This window comes from Stylophora pistillata, chromosome 3 (genome assembly GCF_964205215.1).
Source record: "Stylophora pistillata chromosome 3, jaStyPist1.2, whole genome shotgun sequence".
NCBI classification, from domain to species: Eukaryota; Metazoa; Cnidaria; class Anthozoa; order Scleractinia; family Pocilloporidae; genus Stylophora; species Stylophora pistillata.
The window spans coordinates 28,733,316-28,757,164 of NC_142521.1; the positions used below are offsets into that span (position 1 = coordinate 28,733,316).

The window sequence follows — 23,849 nt, forward strand, 5'->3', positions numbered from 1 at the left end:
CCAACTAATTCAGTTATCATCAACCACAGAGAAGTGGACATCGAAGATCTTACCAATAATATTTCCTTAACCTCTCTTCAGTAGCAAGAGATATTTTTTTTCCTGCAAGACGCAACAGAGCTCGTTTTCCTAACAGCTTCTTTTATCGGTCAGCGGGCAGGTATTGAAGTCTTTCGGTATGACTTTTCAGAGCCACAGTATGGCAAGGATTGTGTGATCGTATCCTGTGCCCAATGAAAACATGCATCCGATGTTTCTGCAACGAAGGACACGACATTCTAACAGCGGGAGACATGAGAAAGGCGCTCTCTGAGAGACCAGTGAAAGGTACATCCGCGTGCGTATGTGAAGTTGACGAGTCTAAGAGAACGTTAGATATGAACAAGATAGATTGTTTTAGCAAGCTACACAGCATCCAGTTTGGGGAAAAAAGTATACGTGCGTGGAGGTCGTACAGAATAGGGCGTGGCAAGGAGATTTCTTACGACCAGCTAGTTTCAAATGACCAAGGGGACACCGCTCTCGTTGTAAGCAAGGAGTTCTTCCCTTTTCACAATGCACGTGTGTATGAATACACAGTTCCTGGAAGAGAGGGTTCAAATGAAAGACGATGATTTGGACGATTCAAAGATGGACATGTTTGAATGTTCGGAGCTTGGATGCGTGAAGAGTTTCCAAACGTTTTCAGAGCTCGAGCTACATTTGAACGTAGGGGACCATTGTGTGAAGGATGAAAGGCTGTCAGAAACAGTATATGATAAACTCCGTAGAGATTGGGCAGAGAGGTTTACTACATCAGTCAGCATCACTGACGAACCACAGTGCGAAACTAGTACCCACCAGGTTGTACCTGACTCAATGCCTCCAGTAAACACTGTCAGTATGGGCTGGGCCCTACCCAAGCCACGAGCAGGATCCACTAGATTCAGTTACAAAGTTAAGAATTATTTAACAGCAAATTTTGATCAAGGCGAACAATCAGGGCTAGAAGCTGACCCTCAGCAAGTTTGGAATGATATGCGAAAGGCAAGAGACGAGCAGAATAATAGGTTGTTTGACCGAGACGAGTGGCTTACCAAGAGCCAAGTATAGGGGTTTTTCTCTCGCCTTACAGCAAACAGAAAAAGGCAACGAACACCCTCAGAAATCAAGCAAAATCCGAAGGAACTGTCCCTAGAGGAAGAGGAGGCTGAACGACAACGGCTGATGGAACACATCCTTAATGAACTAAAGCCGCAGCACCCTCTGTCCTACGATGCCTTTAATCTGTGCGAGTGCGCAAAGGAGAATAAGCTTAGTCTTTTTAATGTAGCAATGCTCAAAGAAATCTCGTTTCTTGAAGTACCATTTAAATCGAGAGACAGGAAAAAAGACCTTATTGAGCAACTGATGTCATTTATACAGGGGTGCCAATGCTTTAATTAAACTATATCAGAAGCTGCATAGCCCAGGAAAACAAATGATGGTGCCTGTGGAGCGAGTTTGTTTTAGAACAATAGGCACAGCCTCAAAGTAACCTGATAAACAGTTGTACTCAGCGAATTAACGTAATCACTTCTGAGAAAATTCGCGAAAATCTCTCAAAATTTGTCGTCATTAAGTTTGTGGCGATGTTCTTAACTCGCAAAAATTAAAAGAGAAAAAAGAAAGGAAAAAATACTACCCTGACCGTGGGAGATGTTAATAGCATTTACGCGTAAATATAGGTTTGTGATTTTCTTAATTTCGAGAAATTAATGATATGTGAATTTTGCAGGAGTTTATTAAAATGCCAGTTTCGATCATTTGTATTATTTTTCAATTTCTCCCGGCAGGATTCTCCTACTCTCGATGACTCAATCATATTGCATATCTTCAAGATTCGCGTTTGGTTCGACGACAAGACAAACCTCTGAAACTAGATGTTGCGTGACCAGGCGTAACTGACTCAGTCACGTTGAAAAAGTAAACCTGTAAATTTCACTTCTTCAACAAATACCGTTTTGAAATGATGAGTATATTGGAACTGCGGAACGAGAAGAAGTTCATCGCAATTATAGACGAAACTTTTAATTTGAGAAAATAAACCTGAAAAATTCATGCTTGAACGTAATTCGAACCCTTGACTTTTGCAACACCGCCGGTTCAGCGCTCTTACCATTAGGCTAACAAACCAACTGTGATGCCATTCTGTAAATGGTGATGAACAACTTGCTAACCACTTAGAAGGAAAACTTTAGCAAATAGCTGGAAGAAATGGTCAAATCTGGCAAATTGGCCACAATAATAAACACGAGTGAAATGAACAAATTTTTCAACAACAATTTCCGTTGGCACGTCGTTGATAACTGAAAACAAAGGCTAGCGCTCTTGAACATTAAGTGAGTTTCTCAAGTCCAAAAGGGATACAACAGTAACGTTTCCACTTCTATAGAAACTATTGTTTGCATGGTCAAATATTGCTACGGAAACTATTTTGGACGCGTGTGTCGAAAAACAAGGAACGCATGCAGCTAATTTGCATATGACTACAGAGAAAGATTAATCTGAAGCATTTCCTCCATGCCATGTAAAACGGACAAAACAATATTTTTATCGATTTGATACTTCATTAAGGAGTTGTTACTTTATCTTCAAGCAGTTTTAGGCCGTTAGGGCTTAGAAATCGGATTCATGTGCGGATCGTGTTAACTCTGGTTTCGATCAAAATGGCGAATATTTGTTAAATTCGCAAAGCTCTCTGCGGCGCGCCATGAAGAGTGCCCAAAAGTTCTATTCCATATATTACTTATTAGGTGTAAGTGCTTATAGGCTGTAATAGATTTGACTCGAGATTAGGTCACACATAAGAGACAATAGCTTTCAACCACATGTACCTCACGCATCACAAATTTCAGTGCTCGAGGTAAGTATTTTGAAAAATTTGTAACTCAGTGAAAAATATATACAGTGTAATTATTTTACCATTAACGTAATGGCAAAAGGTTGATCTTAGACATATAAAATAGAAAGCTCGTTAGAATTGAAAATACGGCTACAGCAGCGATGGACTTTTGTAGCTAAATTATGGAGGTCGGGGGGGAAACCGGGTGCCTTTGAGGTCACCTTGAAAAATATCTCGTAAAAAGTGAAAAAACCAGACTGGTTCAAAATAAACGCAATATTTGTTCATGGGATAGAAGTCTCGACTTTTACAGTAAAAATCAGGGAAATCGGTGAAGGTCCGAAATTTGCCTTATCCGTTCTTAGGCGGACAGCCTCTTAAGGTCCCTACTATGTTAGAAGAATCGTAACTTTGGGCAAACCTCGTACTGTTAGGGAATCTCGTAGAAAGGTAGACAAAGAAAATTTGGGTATATCTTAGTGCGCTCAAGACTCTAGACACGAACACAATAAATAGGAGGGCAGGGGAAGGGGGTAGTTGATAGGCGTGTTTAATCAACGATTCGAAATGCCCACAAATCAAGACGAAAGATAAAAGATTACAGATCAATTAAGAATGGCTGCCTGTAAGGATCGAGAATCGTCCGTCTGCGACCATTTTGTTGAATTGCTCAAATTTTGTTCAACGATACCCTTTGGTAAACTGTTTTCAAAAATCAAGTTTAAAAGTTCCGACGAGTGTTAATTTTTCAGAAATTTGCGAAAATTTGACAAAGCGGTTTAAGTGCGGTATTCCGCCTGGCAAATTGTCCAAAATTCACTGCACAACCCAAGCTCCGTTGAAGGCTTAAAATGAATTCAGTTAACACCAAACTTCACACGTTTTAAGAAAAAGTCTTCCCATTCATTTGTGTTATGTTAATTTTTCTGTACACAGCTATACCAGGATTTTTTTTTTTGTCCCTTAAGCAACACCCTCAAAAAGTGCTGTACATGGGGCGAAAAATAGGTAAAATTTAACGCGTTAAAAGTATACCTGGTACATAATTTTTTTAATTTTTAACTAGATATTCGTAATAAAATGTCATTATTCAATACCTGAGTAAAATTTGAGGCTTTGAATCGGAACGTTTCCTTTTGAAAATACCACAAATGTTTGTGTCCTGAGCGAGCAAAGATATATGTTGTGTAAACAAACGCTAATCTAATTATTCCCTGCCAGGTAGAGAAAGGTTTTGCAATCAACTTTAATTTTGGAAATTTTTAGCTTTTATGCCACAAGACATTAGATAAGAGGGAAATCATACATTCAGAGTTGCGTGAGAGCAGAGAGAAAATAAAATCAGTGTCGAAAATGTACATACGGTTGTTACATCGATCACCATTATGCAAATTACTACCTCAGCTGTAGGAAAACTATAATATCTCCTGCTCATTTTGTTGAATGACTCTTTTAACCATTTTGGTGAACTGCTCATATTTCGCCCAAAGAAACCATTCAGTAAACCCTTTCCAAAAATCATGTTTTTAAGTTCCAGCGATTCTTAACTTTTCATAAATTTACGAAAATCTGAAAACGCGGTTTCAGGTTACCTGAGTTCAGGCTCTGCATGTCGCACAGTCACAAATTAACTGCGAAGACCAAGCTTCGCTCAAGACTGAAAATGAAATCAATCAACACCAAACTTCACACGTTGTAAGGAAAGCTATTCTTATTCAATTCTGGTGAGTAAATTGAAACAATTTACGGGCACATCGATTTTGGGAGTACTTAAGCCCTTGAAAGAACATCCTTACAGACCACGCAAAATGGCGTTGAAAAACGGGTGATATTTCGCGCGAAAAAAATGTAGCAGTTACCTGACACTTTGAATTTTTAACAATATATTCGTCAAAAATTGCTATTTCCATTCACTGTGCAATTTTTGATGCTCTGAATCGCATTGCTTTCTTTCGAAAATGTCAGAAGTGTTCGTGACCTGAGCGAGCAAAATGATGCAAAGTGTGTAAACAAATAACTAGGTAATTTAACCATATTGAGTTGTTAAATATCCAAATTAAATTCGGTCTCCGTTGTAGTGACTTATAGCTTGTAAAATGTAAAGAGACAGGTCAAAAATTTTGCAAGATGTTTGATAAGGTTCTCCAAAACATTTTTGGACTGAAAAATCTGCAAGGGAAGTACACATTACATTACCACCTTCTCACATTCCAGTAATGCAAAAGATACATTCGAAAGAAGCTACTTAAGACTTGATTCCACACTGATAATCCAAATACTTTTTATCTTTTACAATGAGAACTCATTTTCTGTAAGTATAAATACAAAGAAAGGCGCCTTATGACCTTAGAAGTAATTTAATACAAGAGAACAGGTCTTATTCTCCTGGTAATTATTAATGTCACGCAACGTAACGTATTTGGAAACGTTTTGGGGGTACTTGAACATACGCGCGTTAAAACCGCAACTGAAAGGACGACGTCGTTAAATCAGAGAAAGAAATCCCGCATTAAAACATGAGCGGATAGAAATGTAGGTTTAATACTCCCGCATCCGTCAGTTTGCATATTTCGGCCACCAGATGAGTAAACTTCATTACTGACGTGAAGACCAGAAAAGAAAAGTGAGGGTCAATACTGGCATGATTAAAATAAAAACAAAACAAAACGCAACAACTTCTGATCCGGCCTACGTGCATTTTCAAAAAATAAGATAATCACTAACTCACGATTAGGAACGATACGCCGTTCATTCGTTTCTTCCTCACTCTCCTATTCTGCTAAACAAAAGAGAAAGTCAGCATCATGATGACTTTTGGCAAGTACGTTTGCTGACAATCTCTTTCGGTAGAGCCAAGTACGGGGCCTTTTTACGAATGGGCTTTGATGGTATATTGAGGCCAAGATCTTCACGCATGTGCTGCAACATGGGTAGCCTCAAGATTTTCAAAGAGTCCTTTAGCGCCATTTCACAAAGATCGTACTGATCGTAGATTAGAGATGGTCAAGTTGTATTGACGTGACAGTCTCCTTTGCCTCGCTAAAATTACTCTCCTCCTGAGCTGCTCGGATATCAGCGTCATCAGCATCTCATTCGCGTACTAACGCACTCTGTCTTGAGAAGAAAGAGGTGATCTGGGTAGTTGTGAGGAATTCCGATGACTGGAAAAGTCGTGCACCATCGGTGCCCCGGGCACGCCGCATATCTCGAGCATCTACCTCAGCGTCAAGCTTGTGGCCTGTCGTCTGCCCTATTCGAAATTTAGACAGAAGGTACGACTTTTGTTTTTCGTTGAATCTGTAAGCCTTCTTTATTACTCTGAGAGCCCAGCCTTCTTTCAGAGAAACACGAGAATCTTCCTTTCCCACAGTATACTGGGTATTCTAACGCACTATCCTTTGCCTTTTGTAGTAAATGTGAGATTGAAGTGTAAAAGTGTTATCGTGTGGTTATCAGACCTTGAGTGAAGTTTTTGTGTTTTTCAGTCTTTGGTATATTTATGACAGCCCATTTAGGGTCTCGTGTGGTGCGTGTTTGCTGGGATCGGACGTCGGTTATGATAAATAGAAATAATTTGCATTGGTACACTGAAATGCTTGTACAGAATGCTGTTCTCCCCCTGCATTCTCAGGAATTATTGATCAATAAATACATAATATCTCTATATAGATATGAAAAACAACCATTGAATTGTTTAAGAGTCATTCAACAAAATGAGCAAGAGATATCAAAGTTTTCCTACAGCTGGGGTAGTAATTTGCATAATGGTGATCGATGTAACAACCGTATGTGCATTTTCGACACTGATTTTATTTTCTCTTTGCTCTCACGCAACTCTGAATGTATGATTTCCCTTTTGCCTAATATCTTCTGGCATATCAGCCAAAATTTCCAAAATTAAAGTTGATTTCAAAACCTTTTTCTACCTGGCAGGGAATAATTAGATTAGCGTTTGTTTACACAACACATTTCTTATGCTGGCTCAGGACACAAATATTCGAGGTATTTCCAAAAGGAGGCGTTCCGATTCAAAGCACCAAATTAGCACCAAATTTTACCCAGGTATTGAATAATGACATTTTATTACGAATATCTAGTTAAAAAGTTAAAACATTATGTACCAGGTATACTTTTATCGCATTAAATTTTACCTATTTTTCGCCCCATGTACAGCACTTTTTGAGGGTGTTGCTTAAGGGACAAAAAAAAACAACATAGTTGTGTACGGAAAAAATTAACATAACACAAATGAATGGGAAGACTTTTTCTTAACACATGTAAAGTTTGGTGTTAAGTGAATTCATTTTAAGCCTTCAACGGAGCTTGGGTTTTGCAGTGAATTTTGGGCAATTTGCCAGGCGGAATACCGCACTTAAACCGCGTTTTAAAATTTTCGCAAATTTCTGAAAAATCAACACTCGCCGGAACGTTTAAACTTGATTTCTGAAAACAGTTTACCAAAGGGTATCGTTGGGCAAAATATGAGCAATTCACCAAAATGGTCGTTGTTGGACCATTCTCGATCCTAACAGGTAGCCATTCTTAAATATAATGAAGATGCAGAAAGTGAGTAATTTCTTATATCCCCTCTAATCTTGAGTTTAAGTACGTCCTTCATAATTTCAAAATTGGAATTAAATCTACCAAAGTGAACTTTTACATATCTCTGACTTTAAGTTTTTCAAAACAAGGCGACTGAGAAAAACAGTGCTTATGTCTTTTTCGGTCTTCTCTCGTACCGATCACTTTTAGCTATGTAGCAAATGCTCCACAAGATAACTCCTTAATTCCACTTTAAGTACTTATGTTCTCATAAGAGATAACGATACTTTAAATCAAGGAAAACAAGCAAGTTACAAGCAGTCTTGGAAGCCACAACCACTTATAAAATGTTACATACATGTACACGTACCTCCGAAGATTTGCCCGATGAAATCACGTTCTGACAAAGATTCCTTTCTTCCAACACACCATAGGTGACGGAAAACCGCGAGCGCGGCTTCCTTTGACAGCTCACAAGCAAATTTGAGTACTTCCTTCGTCTTGATGATCTTTTCAAGCGTTTCAACTTTGGACAAGCTGCGCGTACTGTCGCCTTTAATCGATAATACTTCCTCCCTGATGTGCCAGGCTGCAAGGAACTCCTGTACGGATTTATGAATGAAAAAGGCCCCTTTCTCGCGATTCAGACTCGTCATATTGACAATCTGGAAAAGTCCAGCTTCACTGAGTTTTTCAAAAGTTCTTGAAATACTGTCGGGGAGTTCGCTGCAGCGTACGTAAAGACAGCCTTGTAATAGTGCATCGAAGGCAACCTTTCCAATATTACTGAGGTCTTCCCTAACTTCTGTTGAAGTCACTTTCTGATGAAATGCTATACGCTGTTGACTTGAACACCTGTGATCAAGCAAAGTTTGAATAAAATGCGTATAAATGTCGGCCCGTGACGTTGGCAGTCCTTCGCAATGTTTCTCATTCCACAAAAGGCACAGCATTAGTAAGAGGAGAGGTATTTCTGCCATGTCGAGGAGATCTTTCTCCACAAGAAAGCTCATAAACTCTTCGACATCTTTCCCGGTGGCCAAAAATTTACTTGCAAATGTTTCGATTTGATCCAAACTTTTGAAACCGTGCATTTCAAACTGAACGTGGCTGGGACCTCTTAACTCGTCACATTGAATATGTCGCGTGGTGACAATAACGTAGCAATCTTTAAGAAGCTTGCCCTTCCAAATTTCGAGGATGGGTGAGTGTTCTACACAGCTGTAATCTTCATACCCATCCAAAATAAGAAGCACTTTATCTTGATTGTTAATTATGTAATCATAGAGACTGTCCACTGAGATCGGACCATCACTGGCCAGCAGTTTAGACGCAGATAAAACATCACAGATATCTCCCAAATTACACACATCTCGCAACTTAATCAGCAGCAAAATGCAAAAGTTCATCGAGATTTCTTTTAAGGCTTTCGACCAGTCATAGGCAGCCTTTTTACAAAACGTACTCTTGCCAATTCCTGGCCGACCATAAACAAGCATTCGTGTTGGTTTTCCATTGAACAGGTCGGTGTAGTCTTTAAGTTCCTCTTGTGTCACTCCGCTGGGCTTCCTGTGATTTCTGACCCAACTCAAAGGTGTGTAGATCTCATCAATCTGAATGGAAGAGCTGTCGTCCCATGGAACGATTTTGACCTTATTGAAGGTGTCGTAATAAGACTTTAGCTGCTCTTGGCACTTCTCAACATTCAACGGTTCTGAAAAAAAAAAAAATTACTTAAGCGAACTTTTATTGAAGGAATGAAAATGTATGCGACGCCAAGTTTCCAATATCACACGAACTCAAGCACTGTTTCTTTAGCATAAAAGGATTAAGAGTACTGCCTCTCCCCGGATGGAATATAATTTTATCCCAATTTCCCCGCTATACAAAAGAACAAACACACTCTCTTCTTTAACTTTCCTTTTCTCAGAAGCTCCTCTTATATCGATCGTAAAGATGAAATTTCCAGGGTCCATTTCGTCATCGGTCAGTAATGTTCAGAAATTAGGTAGCCGAGGTGAAAAAAAAAAACTTTGTGCGTAAAACATCACGGTTGTCTCCCAGATTACACACATCTCGCAACTTAATCAGAAGGAAAATGTAAAATTTCATAAGGATTTCTTTTACCTTCGGAGTATTGCTTCGAATTCAGCGCTCCGACACTCTACCACTGTAGGTCTAGTATAAGTTATTGAAAGTGACCTATATATAACCTTTCTTCACTTGCTAATCATAATACCTGCAAGCCTTCTTCGCTTGTTTTCTGAACGATCACCATTTTTACAACTCTCCTCTCCTGCTGAAATGTCTACAAAAGCGAAAAGAGAGTCAAGCAGGAGTCGAAATGAGCTCTAGAGGAAAATAAAAATCTCGTGTGAGCTCGCTCACGGACTATATGAGAGTTCTCCAGTTCATCCTTTGTTGGGGTGCCCTGTTTTACTAAAAAAAAAAGGAATAACTTTTCAATACCACTTCTGTTCCTGGTTCCTTGTTAAAAAGATTAACACATCACATTATAGGAAACAAACATTTCCAACTTAGTTCAATTAAGCCAATCAGTGCTTGGGACCACAGTAAGCAAAGATGACAAAGAATTTGAAAATAATTCGTGTTTGTTTGCTTTAATCTTACTGGTTAGATTTAGGTAACTGACCCCGGTAATTAAGCGACAGCCACAAATGATAAAATGACCCAGCACATGGCTAAAGCCATAAGCACATTTTGGATGCATCTGGGAATGTAGCACCGACTTTGCTACTCACCAAAGCTATTTTGTTTGGATAATGAATTAAATCTTGAATCTTATTCTCTGTGCTGCTACCATAACACCAATGAGAAAGAATAATACCGTAGTAAAATGATATAGTATGATAAATACATTGTAACTATGAGATATAAACAAAAACATCATCCCTAAGAGAGTCTAGAAAAGGAAGTTTATCATTTTCTTCGACTCGAGAAATTGATAGACTTGAAAAATTGAAAGTTATAAGAGGGAATAAAACGTAAGATTTAAATCTCATCAAAGTTTTAAACCAGTCAGGAACTTCGTAGAAAGGTAAATAAAGAAAATTTGGATTCATCTTATTGCCCAAAAGTCTCTAAACACTAAAACAATAAATAGGAGGACAGAGGGAGGGGGGTAGTTGATAAGCGTGTTCAATCAACGGGCGCTGCGAGCGATGTACTAAATATGCGAAATGTTTGCAAAAGCGAAAAGAAAGTCAAACTGCTTTAAAAGGTAAATTAAATTTATAACAAGAGCTGAAATGGGTAACAAGCAGGAGTAGAAATGAACGCTAGAGGAAAATGAAAATCTCAGGTGAGCCCGCTAATGGAATATAAGAGAGAAGATAAATTGATTGACTCGGATAATTGAAATTTATTAGGAAGGAATAAAAGATAAGATTTTAACTCTCATCAAAGTTTTCATTCGGTCAGTAACAGTGAGGTATTTCTTAGAAAGGTAAGCAAAGAAAATTTGAGTTTATCTTACTGCGCACAAGAGTCTGGACACAGAAACAATAAATAGGAGGGCAGGGGAAGGGGGGTTGTTGATAAGCTTGTTTAATCAACGATTTTTAATACCTACAAACTGAAACGAAAGATAAAAGATTTAAGACTAATTAAATACGACGATGACCCAGAAAGTGAGTAATATCTTATCAACCCCCTCTGATCTAGAATTTTAGAACGTCATCCATGACTGAACAAATTGAATAGCCCATTTCCGAATTACCCTTGGCCTCAATATCAAAACGAGGCCTGGTGCTCAACCATTCTTGTGAAAATGAGTTTAATTTGCATGTGAATGAGAACTTATAATCATATGAAAGGATGAGCACCAAGACTCGTTTTGAAAATGAGGCCAAGGGTAATTCGGAAATGGGCTATTAAAACTACCAAGAGGGCTTCGCGACTAGCTTTAAGGCAGAAACGTGGCGAAATGAGTTACGAACACCGTTGTAGCTTACTAAAATGGCAAACACTAGAAAAGCGGAGAGAATTTCTATCTCTGGTTCAATGTTATAAGATAGTTTTTGGTATTGATCACCTCTCTTTCCCAGATTTCTTTGTGTTTGCCAGTAAGTGTACAGGAGCTAACCACGACTATAAACTTCAGGCCTCAAAATTAATGGTAACCCGTTAAACTATGGTTAGTAATTTTCAACGTTTAGTTACTAAAAATGTGTCCAACTAACCCGACATGGCTAGTAAAATTTTCTAACATATTTAAACACTGCTAGACCTCAGGACAAAGAACACGTAGACCCGCCTCTCAGAGGAATACTTAGAATACTCAAGTTGTTTAATCAACTTAAACTCTTTTTAGAGAATGTGCTGTAGATGTAATGTTCTTGACTAATCATGGTAAACGAGAGGGAAAATAAATAGGTGCATAATTGTCAACCTTTTTAAGGTCACCATGCAATTTCAGCCACTCTTTAATTTGTCCTAGTCATTATTATCAAAATGTTCAATATTTGAGATATCGTAACTTGTGAGCTTGGATACCAAATTTGATAATTTGGTTAGTAAAAAAGATGTCTGCTAACCCTACGGGTTAGTGATCCAAAAATTAAATTCGAGCCCTGAACTTTACCTGAAAAGAGCGCTTTGTAATTGTTACAAATTTTCTTTCTTCATTCGCATTGTGGGGAAATGGAATAGTTGCCAGGATACATTGTACACACCGAATCATTGTCTGTTTTTAAGAGTAGACTTAAAATTTATTTGAAAATTTATTGAATATTTCTTGAGTCTGTAGCCATTAAATTTTATCAATTGTATGTTTTTAGTCGGGGAAATTGTTTTTATACAGGGCTAACCTCACGATTTTCCCTTTTCAGGATGTATTTTTTTATGTATATTTGCGTGGTAGCTTCCTCAATAAACGTTATGTTATGTTATGTTACCAAAGTGAATTTGGACATATCTCAGGCCTCAAATTTTTAACACAAACGCAAAAAAAAAAAAAAAAAAAAAGAAAAAAAAAGAAAAGGGAGGCCTATGTTTTTTTTCCGTTTTCTTTCGTATTGTTCATCTTAAATAATGTAGAGAACGCTTGACAGGATATATTATTAATTCCACTATCAGTAACAATTTTCTTATTAGAAGATGACGATACCGAGGAAAACAAGCAAGTTGCAAGATGTCTTGGAAATAAAAACCAAATTAAAGCTGTTACATACATGTACACGTACCTCCATAGTGACGCCATTCTCCAAACACAAAAGAGTTACTCAACATGTTAGATACAACAGAAGCTGCCATAGCACTAGCGAAACTCTTCCATGAATCGTCTGTAGATCCACTGCCATTTAAGAAATCACAAACACCTTTAACGACAAGCCACTCCATCTTCATGTCATGAGCTGCAGCAAAAAAGCCTGGGGAAGAAAAATGAAAAACAAGAGGTTATGAGAATCGGAACTAATTGAGGCAGTCATGCAACAAGGAGTTCCCCATAATAAAAGTATACCAAACAAGCTTCGTTTTTCTTGAAAATGTTGTTTTCTCTTGATTTGTTAGGTGTATAAAACGAGAACGAGGCCTCATGAAGAGCGTAATGAAAGGGCAGGGTGACTTTTTGGTAAGAAGTGGTATATCAAAGGATCAGGATTTCGAATTTAGCGAGGAGTTTCCTCGAGCGAAATTCTTGAGTCTAGCAACCACAAACCTGCCGTAGCTCGGAGGAAAGGCTTAGGAATATAAATTTGGAGGGTAAACTGTGATACAAATTACTGCTGAATACCTGTAGGGGCAATTCACAATTTGCAGTAGACCTGCATGTTTGGAAAGAACCATCTTTACAGACCTACTATTGTTACTGAGATCACTTAAACAAAAGTAACCTATGCGATCATAATGAAACCATCAATGATGCGATCCAACTAAATTTACTTGATAGGGCTCAAAGCAAACAAAAATGAAAAAGAATTTAGATAGCGTTCACTGACCCTTTCATACAATAGGGATGGTCTGCTTTGCCCGAGTGACCCTGACAACACTACCGCACACTTAACATGACGAACACAGGGCTGGAATACACGGCGCATTTCAAGTAATTACCTTTGTAAACTTTGTATGAGCGACTCCCTAAAATAAAGGCGCAATGTCTACAAAGACCGCAGAGGCCACGCCACAGAAACCTCGATAGTGATTCTCACCTTTTCCTTCCATTTCAACTGCAATTGCCCCAGGATGTGACTGACACTGCTGTCTAGCACCAATAAGATTAGAGCAACTCAAAATCTCTCCATCGCAATGTACTTTGACTTTACGCGCTTTTGAGTTTTCTAATGGTGCCTTCCATCTATCAGTTGCACTTCTGACAAGGTTAATAAGATCTCTACTCACTGGGGTTTTGTGACAATCTGTCGTAAGCTTTAGGGGTATCACCACGTCCCCCAACTGGGCTTTTCCAGGACTTGGACTGTAGCAGAAACCAACCAAAAAGGTAGCCTTGGGTCTCAGGAGTGTGAAGGCATTACAAGCAGCAACTTTAGAACCTCCAGGATCTGAGGATTCTTTAGAACACTTCACTAGGGCAACTCTCAGTGACTCATCTTCATCCTCACCCATCTTTCCAAAGTACACATATCCAATGGAGTTTTCACAGCTTTTAAAGGGACCTCTCAGGTAACGATAACAAGCCAAGAACTCACAATCCTCCACAGTCAACAGCAGAATGTCAACTGGACAATGGTCCCTGCTCCAACGTTTCATTTTCTTTGGCAAATCTTCCAGCTCCATCAGTGTAATACTCAGAGGTGGAGGGTCATCACTGCAACCCACTGAGCTGCTTCCCTTGTCCTTACCAGGTCCTGCCATCGTAACAAACTGGATCTGTGTTCAAAGTTTTCCTAGAAGTGAACAAACGAAATTAGAAACTAATTCAAAAAAAGATCAACATAAATTATTTGCTAACACGTTTGCTTATAAGTATGTTACATATCTGAAAGGTGTTCAAAGTCTGACCATGGGAAATGCTCATACACAGCAAGACTTCCGAGCCTAATCGACAACTGGCACCTGGCATTGAATGTACGACTGTAAGGGTTAGAAAACCAACAATTAAAGCAAACAGTCGATTGTACATATTGAGGGTTTGCAAGTTTTATGGCTATTCTCAAGATCAGCTCAACAATTTATTTGACTCCCTTATCTTGTCCTTATTTGCGTATGGTCTGGGGATCAGCTTGTCGGAAGGATTTAGATCGAATTGACAACTTCTGCCGACAGGCCTACCGATATGGATATACCACCAAGGCTGACCTCGAGATATCGACCTTAATTAAAGAGCCAGAAAGGTTAACTTCTGTTTAACAAGATCACTACCACGAAACCCATCAACCTCAAGATCTGTTCCCGCCAAAATGGACAAGGATACCAAGGAAAAGGGGACATAAATTCCAGCCTCTCCCCCTGATAAGAACTGAAAGATTTAAAAACTTCTTTATGAACAAATGTCTCTTTATACTTGTGTGATCATATTCCGTTCTGTTTAATTCTTCCTTCTTATCTCTTTTTGTATCTTCTGGTAGATTTTAAATTGTCTTTATTATTCAAGATTTTGACTGACTAAAGACTCATTTCTGATGAGTCTTATTTTTTCCAAATAGGACTTCATCATCGTCATTATCATCAATATGCTCCATATTCCTATCTCTACCGATACAAGGTGTTAATTAATATTTAAATATTAACCACCGTTTCAGATTTAAAAGATGCTGCATGTCACAGCTTAGCAGCCAGGTAACAAAGCATAATTCAAATTTATTGCTGCACCACTCAAATTTTCATTATTCATTTGGATGAATATTAGCTCACTTTGTCTTGTCTTTTTCTATTGCAGAGATGTTTTTATAAAAGTCGTATGCATTGATTTTGAACCATCAAAATGTTCATACCAGTATATTTTAGTAGTAAATTTAGTTAGTTAGGAAACTCTTTTTTGAGGGATAACCTCAGGGGTTCTCACTTTCAAATATATTTGTCTTCATATAAAGTATTATCATCATCCTCGCTCTTAGTATTGTTTTCATAATTCCATATAAAACTTTTGATAACAGTATTAGAAGTACATATTGTACATTTCAGAACTACTTGAAGATTCATAAGATCAAGATTCCTGTACATTTAAGCTCAAGGAGAAGACAAATTGATACTCCATGGCTTAAATTTTGCTTATTAGAGGAGGTTCATTCCATTTTTGATTATTCCTAGAACAATTTTCATGATGAGGGAAAGGGCAGGCTTGTCAATTATTGACCACCACATCTTGTGATCAATTTGGATTCCCAACTTAAATGACATCATGTTCCTAAAATTGTGTAAAAGTGAATTTTGGGTTGTAGCAAAACCAAAAGCTATACTGACCCAAATGTGCCTAAGACCAATATAAGCCACTTATATTCTTTTACTTTCAAATATCCCCTTAATAATAGAGCGCTCGACTGTTGTGTGGGAGGTTGAGGGTTTGAGCCCCAGCCAGACCAACACTCAGGGTCTTAAAAGAAATTGAGAAGAATATGCTACCTTTCTATAACATCAAGAAATGGTTAGATATTCTAGTCTTCTTGGATAGGGACGAATAAATGGAGGTCCCGTCTCCTGCAGGGTTAGGGGCTGGAGACATTAATTTCCCACGCACGAGATTACTGTGTGATGGATGTCCTCCCCTGGGGTGGGATGGGTGGGTAACAGGACCCCCGTTGATACCAGTGTTTACTACACTAAAGGGGCTATCCTGTATAAATAAAGATGTCTACTCTACTCTATACTCTATAGTATATGTTTCACTTTGCTATCGCCCCTGTCTAACAATTTGCTATTTCCATTTGTCTGCTTTTATGAAACCCATTAAGGCCCCTAATTTTCTCCTCTTTTGCCTACATCAAACAACTTTACATGCAGTGATGGACCTCAGCAGAAACACTTTCCTTCTATTTCTTGTCATGATCAATAGATGGGCAACAGTTTGCAGCAGATTAACTTCATGCAACCCCAGTTAAAACATATGTCACTAAAATAAAGAGATTTTAATGAGTAGAGTGCAAGTCAATGAGTCATATTACCTCTGTGAGTTGTTTCCTGTCACTTAAACAATCACTGCCTGCTGTTTTCTTCCCCTAGATTATAAGAGCAAGAAATAATCATTTGAACAATCTATTTGATAAAAGAATAATATCATCTACATAGCTTATTTCAGGTATTGATAAGAAATTCAAACTACTTCACTTATGATGTCTAAGAAAACAAAATCACTCCAAAAGAAATTTTGATTGGTCCATTACTGAAAGTTACAAGTTGTAGACAATTCTTACTCCATTTGATAAAACTTAATGTTGGAGCAATTAACCCAGACAATGCAATACAAACTCCCAAAAAAATATAATTATATATAACCAAAAGTAGGAGCTTATAATTATGGTAATCACCTTAACATGGTCATATGCAAACTCACCCAATTGCTGGCAGAATCTATTTCCACCATCAGGATCTGATCAACCTGCCTTCTTTAAACAATGACATGTATCTGCTGGAAAGAAATTACATGTATATTAATTAACAGACCAGTCTGCACTCACATGCCTGTTAAACCCTATGATAACATGTAAAAGGAGCTTGCCAAAATTTGTGCATTTTGCAAATTTTTCACTAAAAATGTCTTGGTTCAGATTTAGTAACCTGTGCTTTATGTTTATTTAAACATCAATTATCGTAATTTCCAACATCATGATTGGTCTAAATTGTATCCCCAAGTGATATTCAAAGATTTATGGAATCAGACATCCTTTGAAAGTGAAAGTAAAATGAAAGTTTAAAGTCATATTAAAAATAGTAAGGAAATTTCTTGTTAAGTTTTAAATTTATTTAAATTTCCTGACAGAAAATCAAACTGACCTGTGTGCAAACATACTTCTTCCTCTAAGTTCACTTTCAGTCAGGTGAGCTCAATTACAGTTATGATCCTTGTCAGCTTGTTTAATTCTGTTCACAAAAAAAAAATTAATTTTCTAGCACATGAAATGAGTATTGTAGAGCTGAGCTTAGTACATATTGACTACATTATCATACACTGTAAATAATTCTATCTATAGTAAAACAAATATGACTGATATTGTTTGGCCAATCTTGTACACTATGTATTTCAAGCTTCAACTTCTTATTTACCTTTCTCTGGTGTGAAACCATAATCTGAAAACTCAAAACTTAAGATAATGACTTTTGAATGTTCATTTTGAACAACAGAGTAGGTTAGCTCATTTCTTTTACTTTCCACACTGTCTTTTGCTGTTGCAGATTTCTGGTTTGCTCAAAGGGAGATATCACAGCTACATGTAGAAGGCTTAGCAAAGTCAAATTGTAGTATGCGATCGCCCAAACAAAATGAGTTTACAAATATAGCAGCTAGTTTATAATCAAGGTCAAGAACACGAGGAGCTCATTTTATATTTCGATCTATGCACTGTGTGTTTGGAAACTTTGGTATGTTTTGACCTGATTGCTATGGGAGTCATGGAAATGCAAGTTTGGTTGATCAGCTGGAATGACAATATAAAGCTAATTTCAAAAGTTGTTCATTTTACCTGCTTTGACTTTCTCTTCAATCCTGTCAATCTGCTCTTGACAAAAACAATACCAAACTACTCTGTGATATGGAGGACAACTTTGTTACTATTAAAGAGAAGAACAAAAAGCAGGGTCATGTTTAAATAATACAGTATACTGTAAAAACAATCAAGACTGTCTTCAATTCTTATAATCACTCAAGATGTCAGTTTCAATCAAGGTTGGCTTATTATGGCCAGTCAGTGGATAGATTCATGATGGCCTAATGGCTTAGATCATGTAGTCTGGCATACACTGTAAACACAATTATTTCCTGTTAAAATTGCTTTTCTGGAAGAATGAATAGTTGTGTACAAGTTTGTTGTTGTCTATTTGTTTACTGGAAACATTTGCTCTTTCATTTCATGGTACAATCATGTTACTTGACTTAAGTACCTTACATCATTCCGCACTCCAACAGTAATTTCATTAACTTTGGTACAATTATTTATACTATAATGTACTCAATACACAACATTTGTATACAGGATCTTGATCTCCTACAGTTATTCTTTGAACAAAGCATGATATTTGAAAAATGAAACTTACAGCATGAAATTAATTGGCATCAATTCTTTAATAATGCAGAGTTCAATAATAAGACTATAATTTTTGAAAGAAATTAAAGAATCTCTCAATTATGACCCTCCAGAATGATGTTTCAAAAAGTTTAAAAGCAGATTGTGTACTTTATTATTTAAAAAAAGTAACAATAAATAAATAATCATCATTATGGTAATAATAATAATATTAAAAATGACGATACCAATGATAATGTTTGCGATAACCTTAATAAAATATTCAGACACTAAAACTGATGACAAAGTTATTATAAAATACTATTTGCCCATGATAATTATTTGTATATTTTGCAAAATCCAATACTGTGCCTTGCTGGCTTCAAAATTACAGCAGAAATTCTTATACCAAAGTGTCACAGTCTTGCAAGTCAAAAATGCTGCAGAAATTTGAAAGGTAAAAATCAAGACATTTTGATCATTTAACCAAATACATATTGCACATTATAATTAGGCACCCACACCCGGATCATTATCATCCATAGTTTCTTAGTGTAAAAGCTATGGAAACAATACACATCCCAAACATTCAGTGAGTTTTTTTAATTTTTTGGTGATTTATAGTTGTCACTTTTTGTCTTAAAACCCCAAATTTTGCAACAATTGCTAAATTCCCTGTAATTAACCTTTAACATGTAACTTGTGTGACGGGCTCAGTTAAAACCTTTAACATGATTATCACTACTATTATTTATTATTTATTTTTATTTGCTCATTTATTTATTTATTTCATTGTTGCGTGTGTGTGTGCGTGCGTGTGTGTGTGTGTGTGTGTGTGTGAGAGAGCCTATACAGTGTCTGTTTAGGTAGCCCGCCTAGAATAGCTTTGCTAACTGCGGGCTACAAAAGCCTTTATTTCTTTCATTTTAAAAAATAAAGTCAATGTTGTTGTTGTTGTTGTAACTCCAGAGATCTGATTGTTAATTCTCCCCATTTGCTGCTAAACATTTGCTTGAGAATAAGTTGCAAAAATTTGATATCAGATCATGATAACAACTTCTACCTGTTAAGTTCAAGTATTCTTATTACCTGTTTGTTGGATAATGCATGGGTGTTATTAGAAAAAAATTAGATGTTCATAACCTTTTGGATTTCAAGGGTTAATTTCTGCTTAATACTTTTACGTTTTATCTAAATTCTCCTTCCAATCTGCCACACATTTCTTAATGTCTTAGCTCCAGGAATTCAGTGTTTGATCAGACATTGCTCCGTAGCTGTTCTGTTTGGCAATGTATTGATATTGTAAGGAGGAATTAGTTAGAAATGGCACTCGCCCTTGCCAGTGAAAAGGTTGGACAGTGATAACTACAGTTGAATTAATACATGTATATCTTTCATGAAACTAACTATTTGATTGTTAATAACTTTCTATCTAAATGTGCAAAAGAGACCATAAGTGAAAAGAAGACCATTATGATGGTAAATCGACTTTACACCACCTGAAGCCTTCCTTAAATCGCTGAATAAGAACATGTCTCAAATCACTTAAATACTGTATTGATAAATGAATCTTCTCCACATCGACTTAAATATAACCTCAGGAAAATAAACTTTTGCCTAAAAGACGACGGTAATCGTTATACACTCAGGAGAACAGTAATTCGCAAACACTTGCTGTTTTTAATTTTCTTATTGCAAAAAAGATGATTTTCCGGTTAAACAACATTCATGTACAAGAAATGATACAAAGGTATGTAACGTGAAGGGTGGGAATGCTTTTTTCTGGTACAACATTAAGGTTGGTAGAAGTTTTCATCGTAAATATTATCAAGTGTGAAGTAGTAGAGGCTTTTAATTAACCTCTAGGTGAATGCAAGGTAAACGCCATCCCCCGTTACAAAAGGAACATCATTTGTCTCAAGATATCACGGGGAAAATTCTCCGATCAAGTCAAAAAGCGACGAGTCTACAACGGCTGACAGGACTTAAATTAGTTAAAGAACTGAGATTTTAATTTTTAATACACATAAATGTAAGATAAACAGCTAAAGCATTGCTCACCTTGGTATTTACATAATTTGTCCCGGTCGATCGATGAGGAAGTAAAGATTGTTGATGTCGCTGTAACTGATCCAAACTCGAGTTAAGGTTACACTTACACCTTTTATGATGCACTGGTCGATCTTCAGAATTCCAAGCAAGCCTTACAACCGTTAAAAGTTCCCACACAACAACGTTCATAGCTCTTCCCCATGTGTGCTGTGAAATATGCTTAGGAAGCATCTCCTTCCCATCACTCATTGGGATCTTTCTCGAGGAATCTGGGGAGAGTTTCAATGTTTGCGTGACGGGTTCTTGGCGGGAAAAAAAAATCTTCGTCCAAGTCACGCGACCCAGTTGAGTGTAACCTTTTCTGAGCGTTACCTCTCCTCGATAGTAAAATTGACGGCAAGGTTTAATTACCCACTAAGTGATTTGAACGTAATGATAAAATCCGAGGAAAAATGGACAAACCTTGACGATTCTCATTCAAAATAAAACTTAGCCAATGATCACTTTCTGAATTTTAATAAAATTGTGATAGGGAGTCGAATGAAAAAAAAACTTACTAGGCATCGTAGAGCCAATACTTCAAAAGCAAAAATTGGGAAACTTTTCCTTCGATAGATGTTTTCTTTCACATTTATAATTTTTTTATTTATTTATTTATTCAAAAAACCTGATTTCCATGAATACCGTGTTTAAAGCTTTTATAGAGAAGGCGCTAATTTAATGAACATGACTCTCTAATGTTACAGGGCAAGCTGTTCCAACGGGCTGCGCCGCTGAAACTAAAACTATTTTTCATGTAATTAGTTCTTGGAAAGGGGACAACGAGTTTGTTTACCAAGTCCCTCAGAGAATAGCTTGATCAATTTAACTTTATGAATTTAGACGAGAGATTTTCGGAACCAGCCCATGTAAAGACTTGAAAACCATTAAGGCGTTCTGAATTTAACGTTGAGATTTCAAGTCTTTCCAGCTGAGTTTGTGAAACAAAGAATGGACAACTGCGTCATAGTCTGATGAAGTTTTTACTCGTGCAGCACGGTTTTGTAGTTTTTGTAGCTTGATATATAATGTTTTCCCACAATTACCCCAGACTAGGCTGCAGTAATCAACGTGAGATTGAACAAGTGAGTTGCAGATATTGAGTAGGGTGGATTGAGGCACAAATGACTTAACTCGCTTTATGGCTCCAATTGCAGAAGCGATATTTTTACACAGTTTATCAATGTGGAAATGCCACGTTGAATTTTCATCGATATCTATTCCACGAGATCTTACAGCGGAAACTTGTTCAATCGAAACATTATCAATGGGAGTTCGAGTGTATCAGATAGAGAACTTAATCTTTGCCTGGAGCCGATTAACATAAATTCAGCTCAGTGTAGCGTTCAAGGTAAGTCTGCTAAGCTCTGCTAGACACAAGTCACATGCTTTGCTTTTCAAAGTCACGAGATAGACTAGACTGAATCAAATGCAAATCAGAACCAGAAAAAGTAGTATCGGTAGTAAGTAAGTAAGTAAGTAAGTAAATAACTTAGTTTAACCACATATCGCATATGAGCGATAGCTCGTTTAAATGCAAATGTGATGTGAATGTGGGTGTCATCATTATACATTCTAGGTATGCTGAACGAAAGACAGTTAGTCAAATCGTTAATATAAATTAGAAATAAAAGACGGCCAAGGATCGTTCCTTGTGTCACACCACATTGTGTCACACCACATTGTGTCACACCACATTGTGTCACACCACATTTAAGAGTGGTGAGGTCCGAGACAACCGTAAACTGAGTAACGTTGTGTACGATTCGTCAAATACGATTTTGTGACGATAGGATTCTAAGTTATCGAGTTTTAGCTAGCGCTAAATATATATATATATATATATATATATATATATATAATTCAACGTAGAAACTGCAAGATCTTGCTAAGCTCAGCAAAGCGTAAATGCTACCAGTTTCCATTCAGTCAGCCACAAACAGATCAAAACTGTAATTAGTGTTAAACTGTAACCGTCGCCTGTAATCAGTGGCCTTTTATGTAGCTGTTATCCAGTAGAGCTTTTCGAAAGTGATTAATCTTGTGAAAGGTAAAATTACAGCCTAGCCAGTCGTTGTAGTGGATTATGTGATCCTTTAGATAATTCATATCATTACCTAATCCTTTTTACCTTAGACCTAACTAGAACTGTTTTGTAGAGCTTTCTTTGGTCAAGCCAGGTCAGGCCAATTTAGGAACAAGTCAGTGCATTCATTAGTGCTCACAAAATAAATCTATATTAGAGCCAACTTTGTCGTTTTTACTCATTGTCTCACGAATAATCAACAGCCTTAATAGATCCCGACCATCCCGCAGTGAGAGGGTGCCCCCGGGAAAGCTTTTTCCTAGATAAAGTTCATCGAGTTCTTCCCCGTCCGTCCGTTTAATTGTGAAGGCAGAAAACCTGTTTTCACAATTTAAATCAATCAAGAGTTTTACCTTGCATTCCACACCGATTCATTTTAAATAGTAATATCTCATCATCAACAGTGTCGAATCCTTTTTTATAGTCGAGAAACGCTACGGCATTGACGTAGTCAGGATCGATATTAAACGCCCAACTGTCAGTGGCTTCTAGAAGTGCAGTAACAGTTGAGTGTAGAGACCGGAAACCAGATTGTTGTTTAGAGATGATTTCTTCACTATTTAAGAAGTTGTATCACTGATCGCACACACTCCTCTCGAACACTAATTTGGCTACTACGGAAATGACTGAGATAGCTCGGTAGTTGTTTAAATCAGATGAATCGCACTTTTCAAACAACGGAGTCACTCTGACACATTTCCAGTAGCCAGGAACTATGCCAGACATCAGAGATTTATTAAACAGATCGTATAACGGGCCTGAAATAAAATTAGCACACTCACGAATCAACCGTACCTTTAGTTTTTGAAAGTCTATTTAGATGGGTAAAGACATCACTGGTAGTAGTTGGACGAAAATAAGATTTGTTGTAACTTTCAGTAATATTTTTTACATAAATATACTCCTCGTCCGAAGTTAAGGGTATTTCACGAACTAGTCTGGGCCCAATAGTTGAATGGTGTTCGTTAAAGGCGTCGGAAATCTCGTTAGAGTTACAGATAGAGATGTGATTTACTTTCACATCCCTTACTATCTGATTGTTCTGACGTCGAGACATGAGCTTTTTTATCGTTTTCCGTGTCCTTTGAGCATTTCTCTCGGATTGAAAAAACCATTGTGATAATAGGATGCC

General features: G+C 37.3%; 1 protein-coding gene and 1 pseudogene across 6 annotated transcripts in view; one reads left to right on the top strand and one right to left on the bottom strand.

Moving 5' to 3' along the window:
* LOC111346462 (uncharacterized) overlaps window positions 1–20,825 on the bottom strand; it is a 59,843-nt gene extending 39,018 nt beyond the window's left edge. For 2 of the 6 annotated variants that reach the window (XM_088754961.1, XM_088754956.1), the window contains exons 1-9: window positions 20,602–20,825; window positions 18,001–18,088; window positions 17,315–17,401; window positions 16,875–16,949; window positions 16,486–16,539; window positions 13,576–14,271; window positions 12,610–12,795; window positions 9,645–9,713; window positions 7,776–9,119 (exon numbers count right to left, since the gene is read on the bottom strand). In XM_088754961.1, coding sequence (XP_088611087.1) covers window positions 7,776–9,119; window positions 9,645–9,713; window positions 12,610–12,795; window positions 13,576–14,239 — 2,263 coding nt within the window. In that variant the 5' untranslated portion in view covers window positions 14,240–14,271; window positions 16,486–16,539; window positions 16,875–16,949; ... (1 more) ...; window positions 18,001–18,088; window positions 20,602–20,825. Of the gene's footprint in view, window positions 1–7,775; window positions 9,120–9,644; window positions 9,714–12,609; window positions 12,796–13,575; window positions 14,272–16,485; window positions 16,540–16,848; window positions 16,950–17,314; window positions 17,402–18,000; window positions 18,089–20,601 lie in introns of all 6 variants that reach the window. The other 4 variants (XM_088754958.1, XM_088754959.1, XM_088754957.1 and 1 more) reach the window with 4 other exon arrangements.
* On the top strand, window positions 234–1,784 carry LOC148735452 (uncharacterized; annotated as a pseudogene).
* Window positions 20,826–23,849: the final 3,024 nt, after the last annotated feature.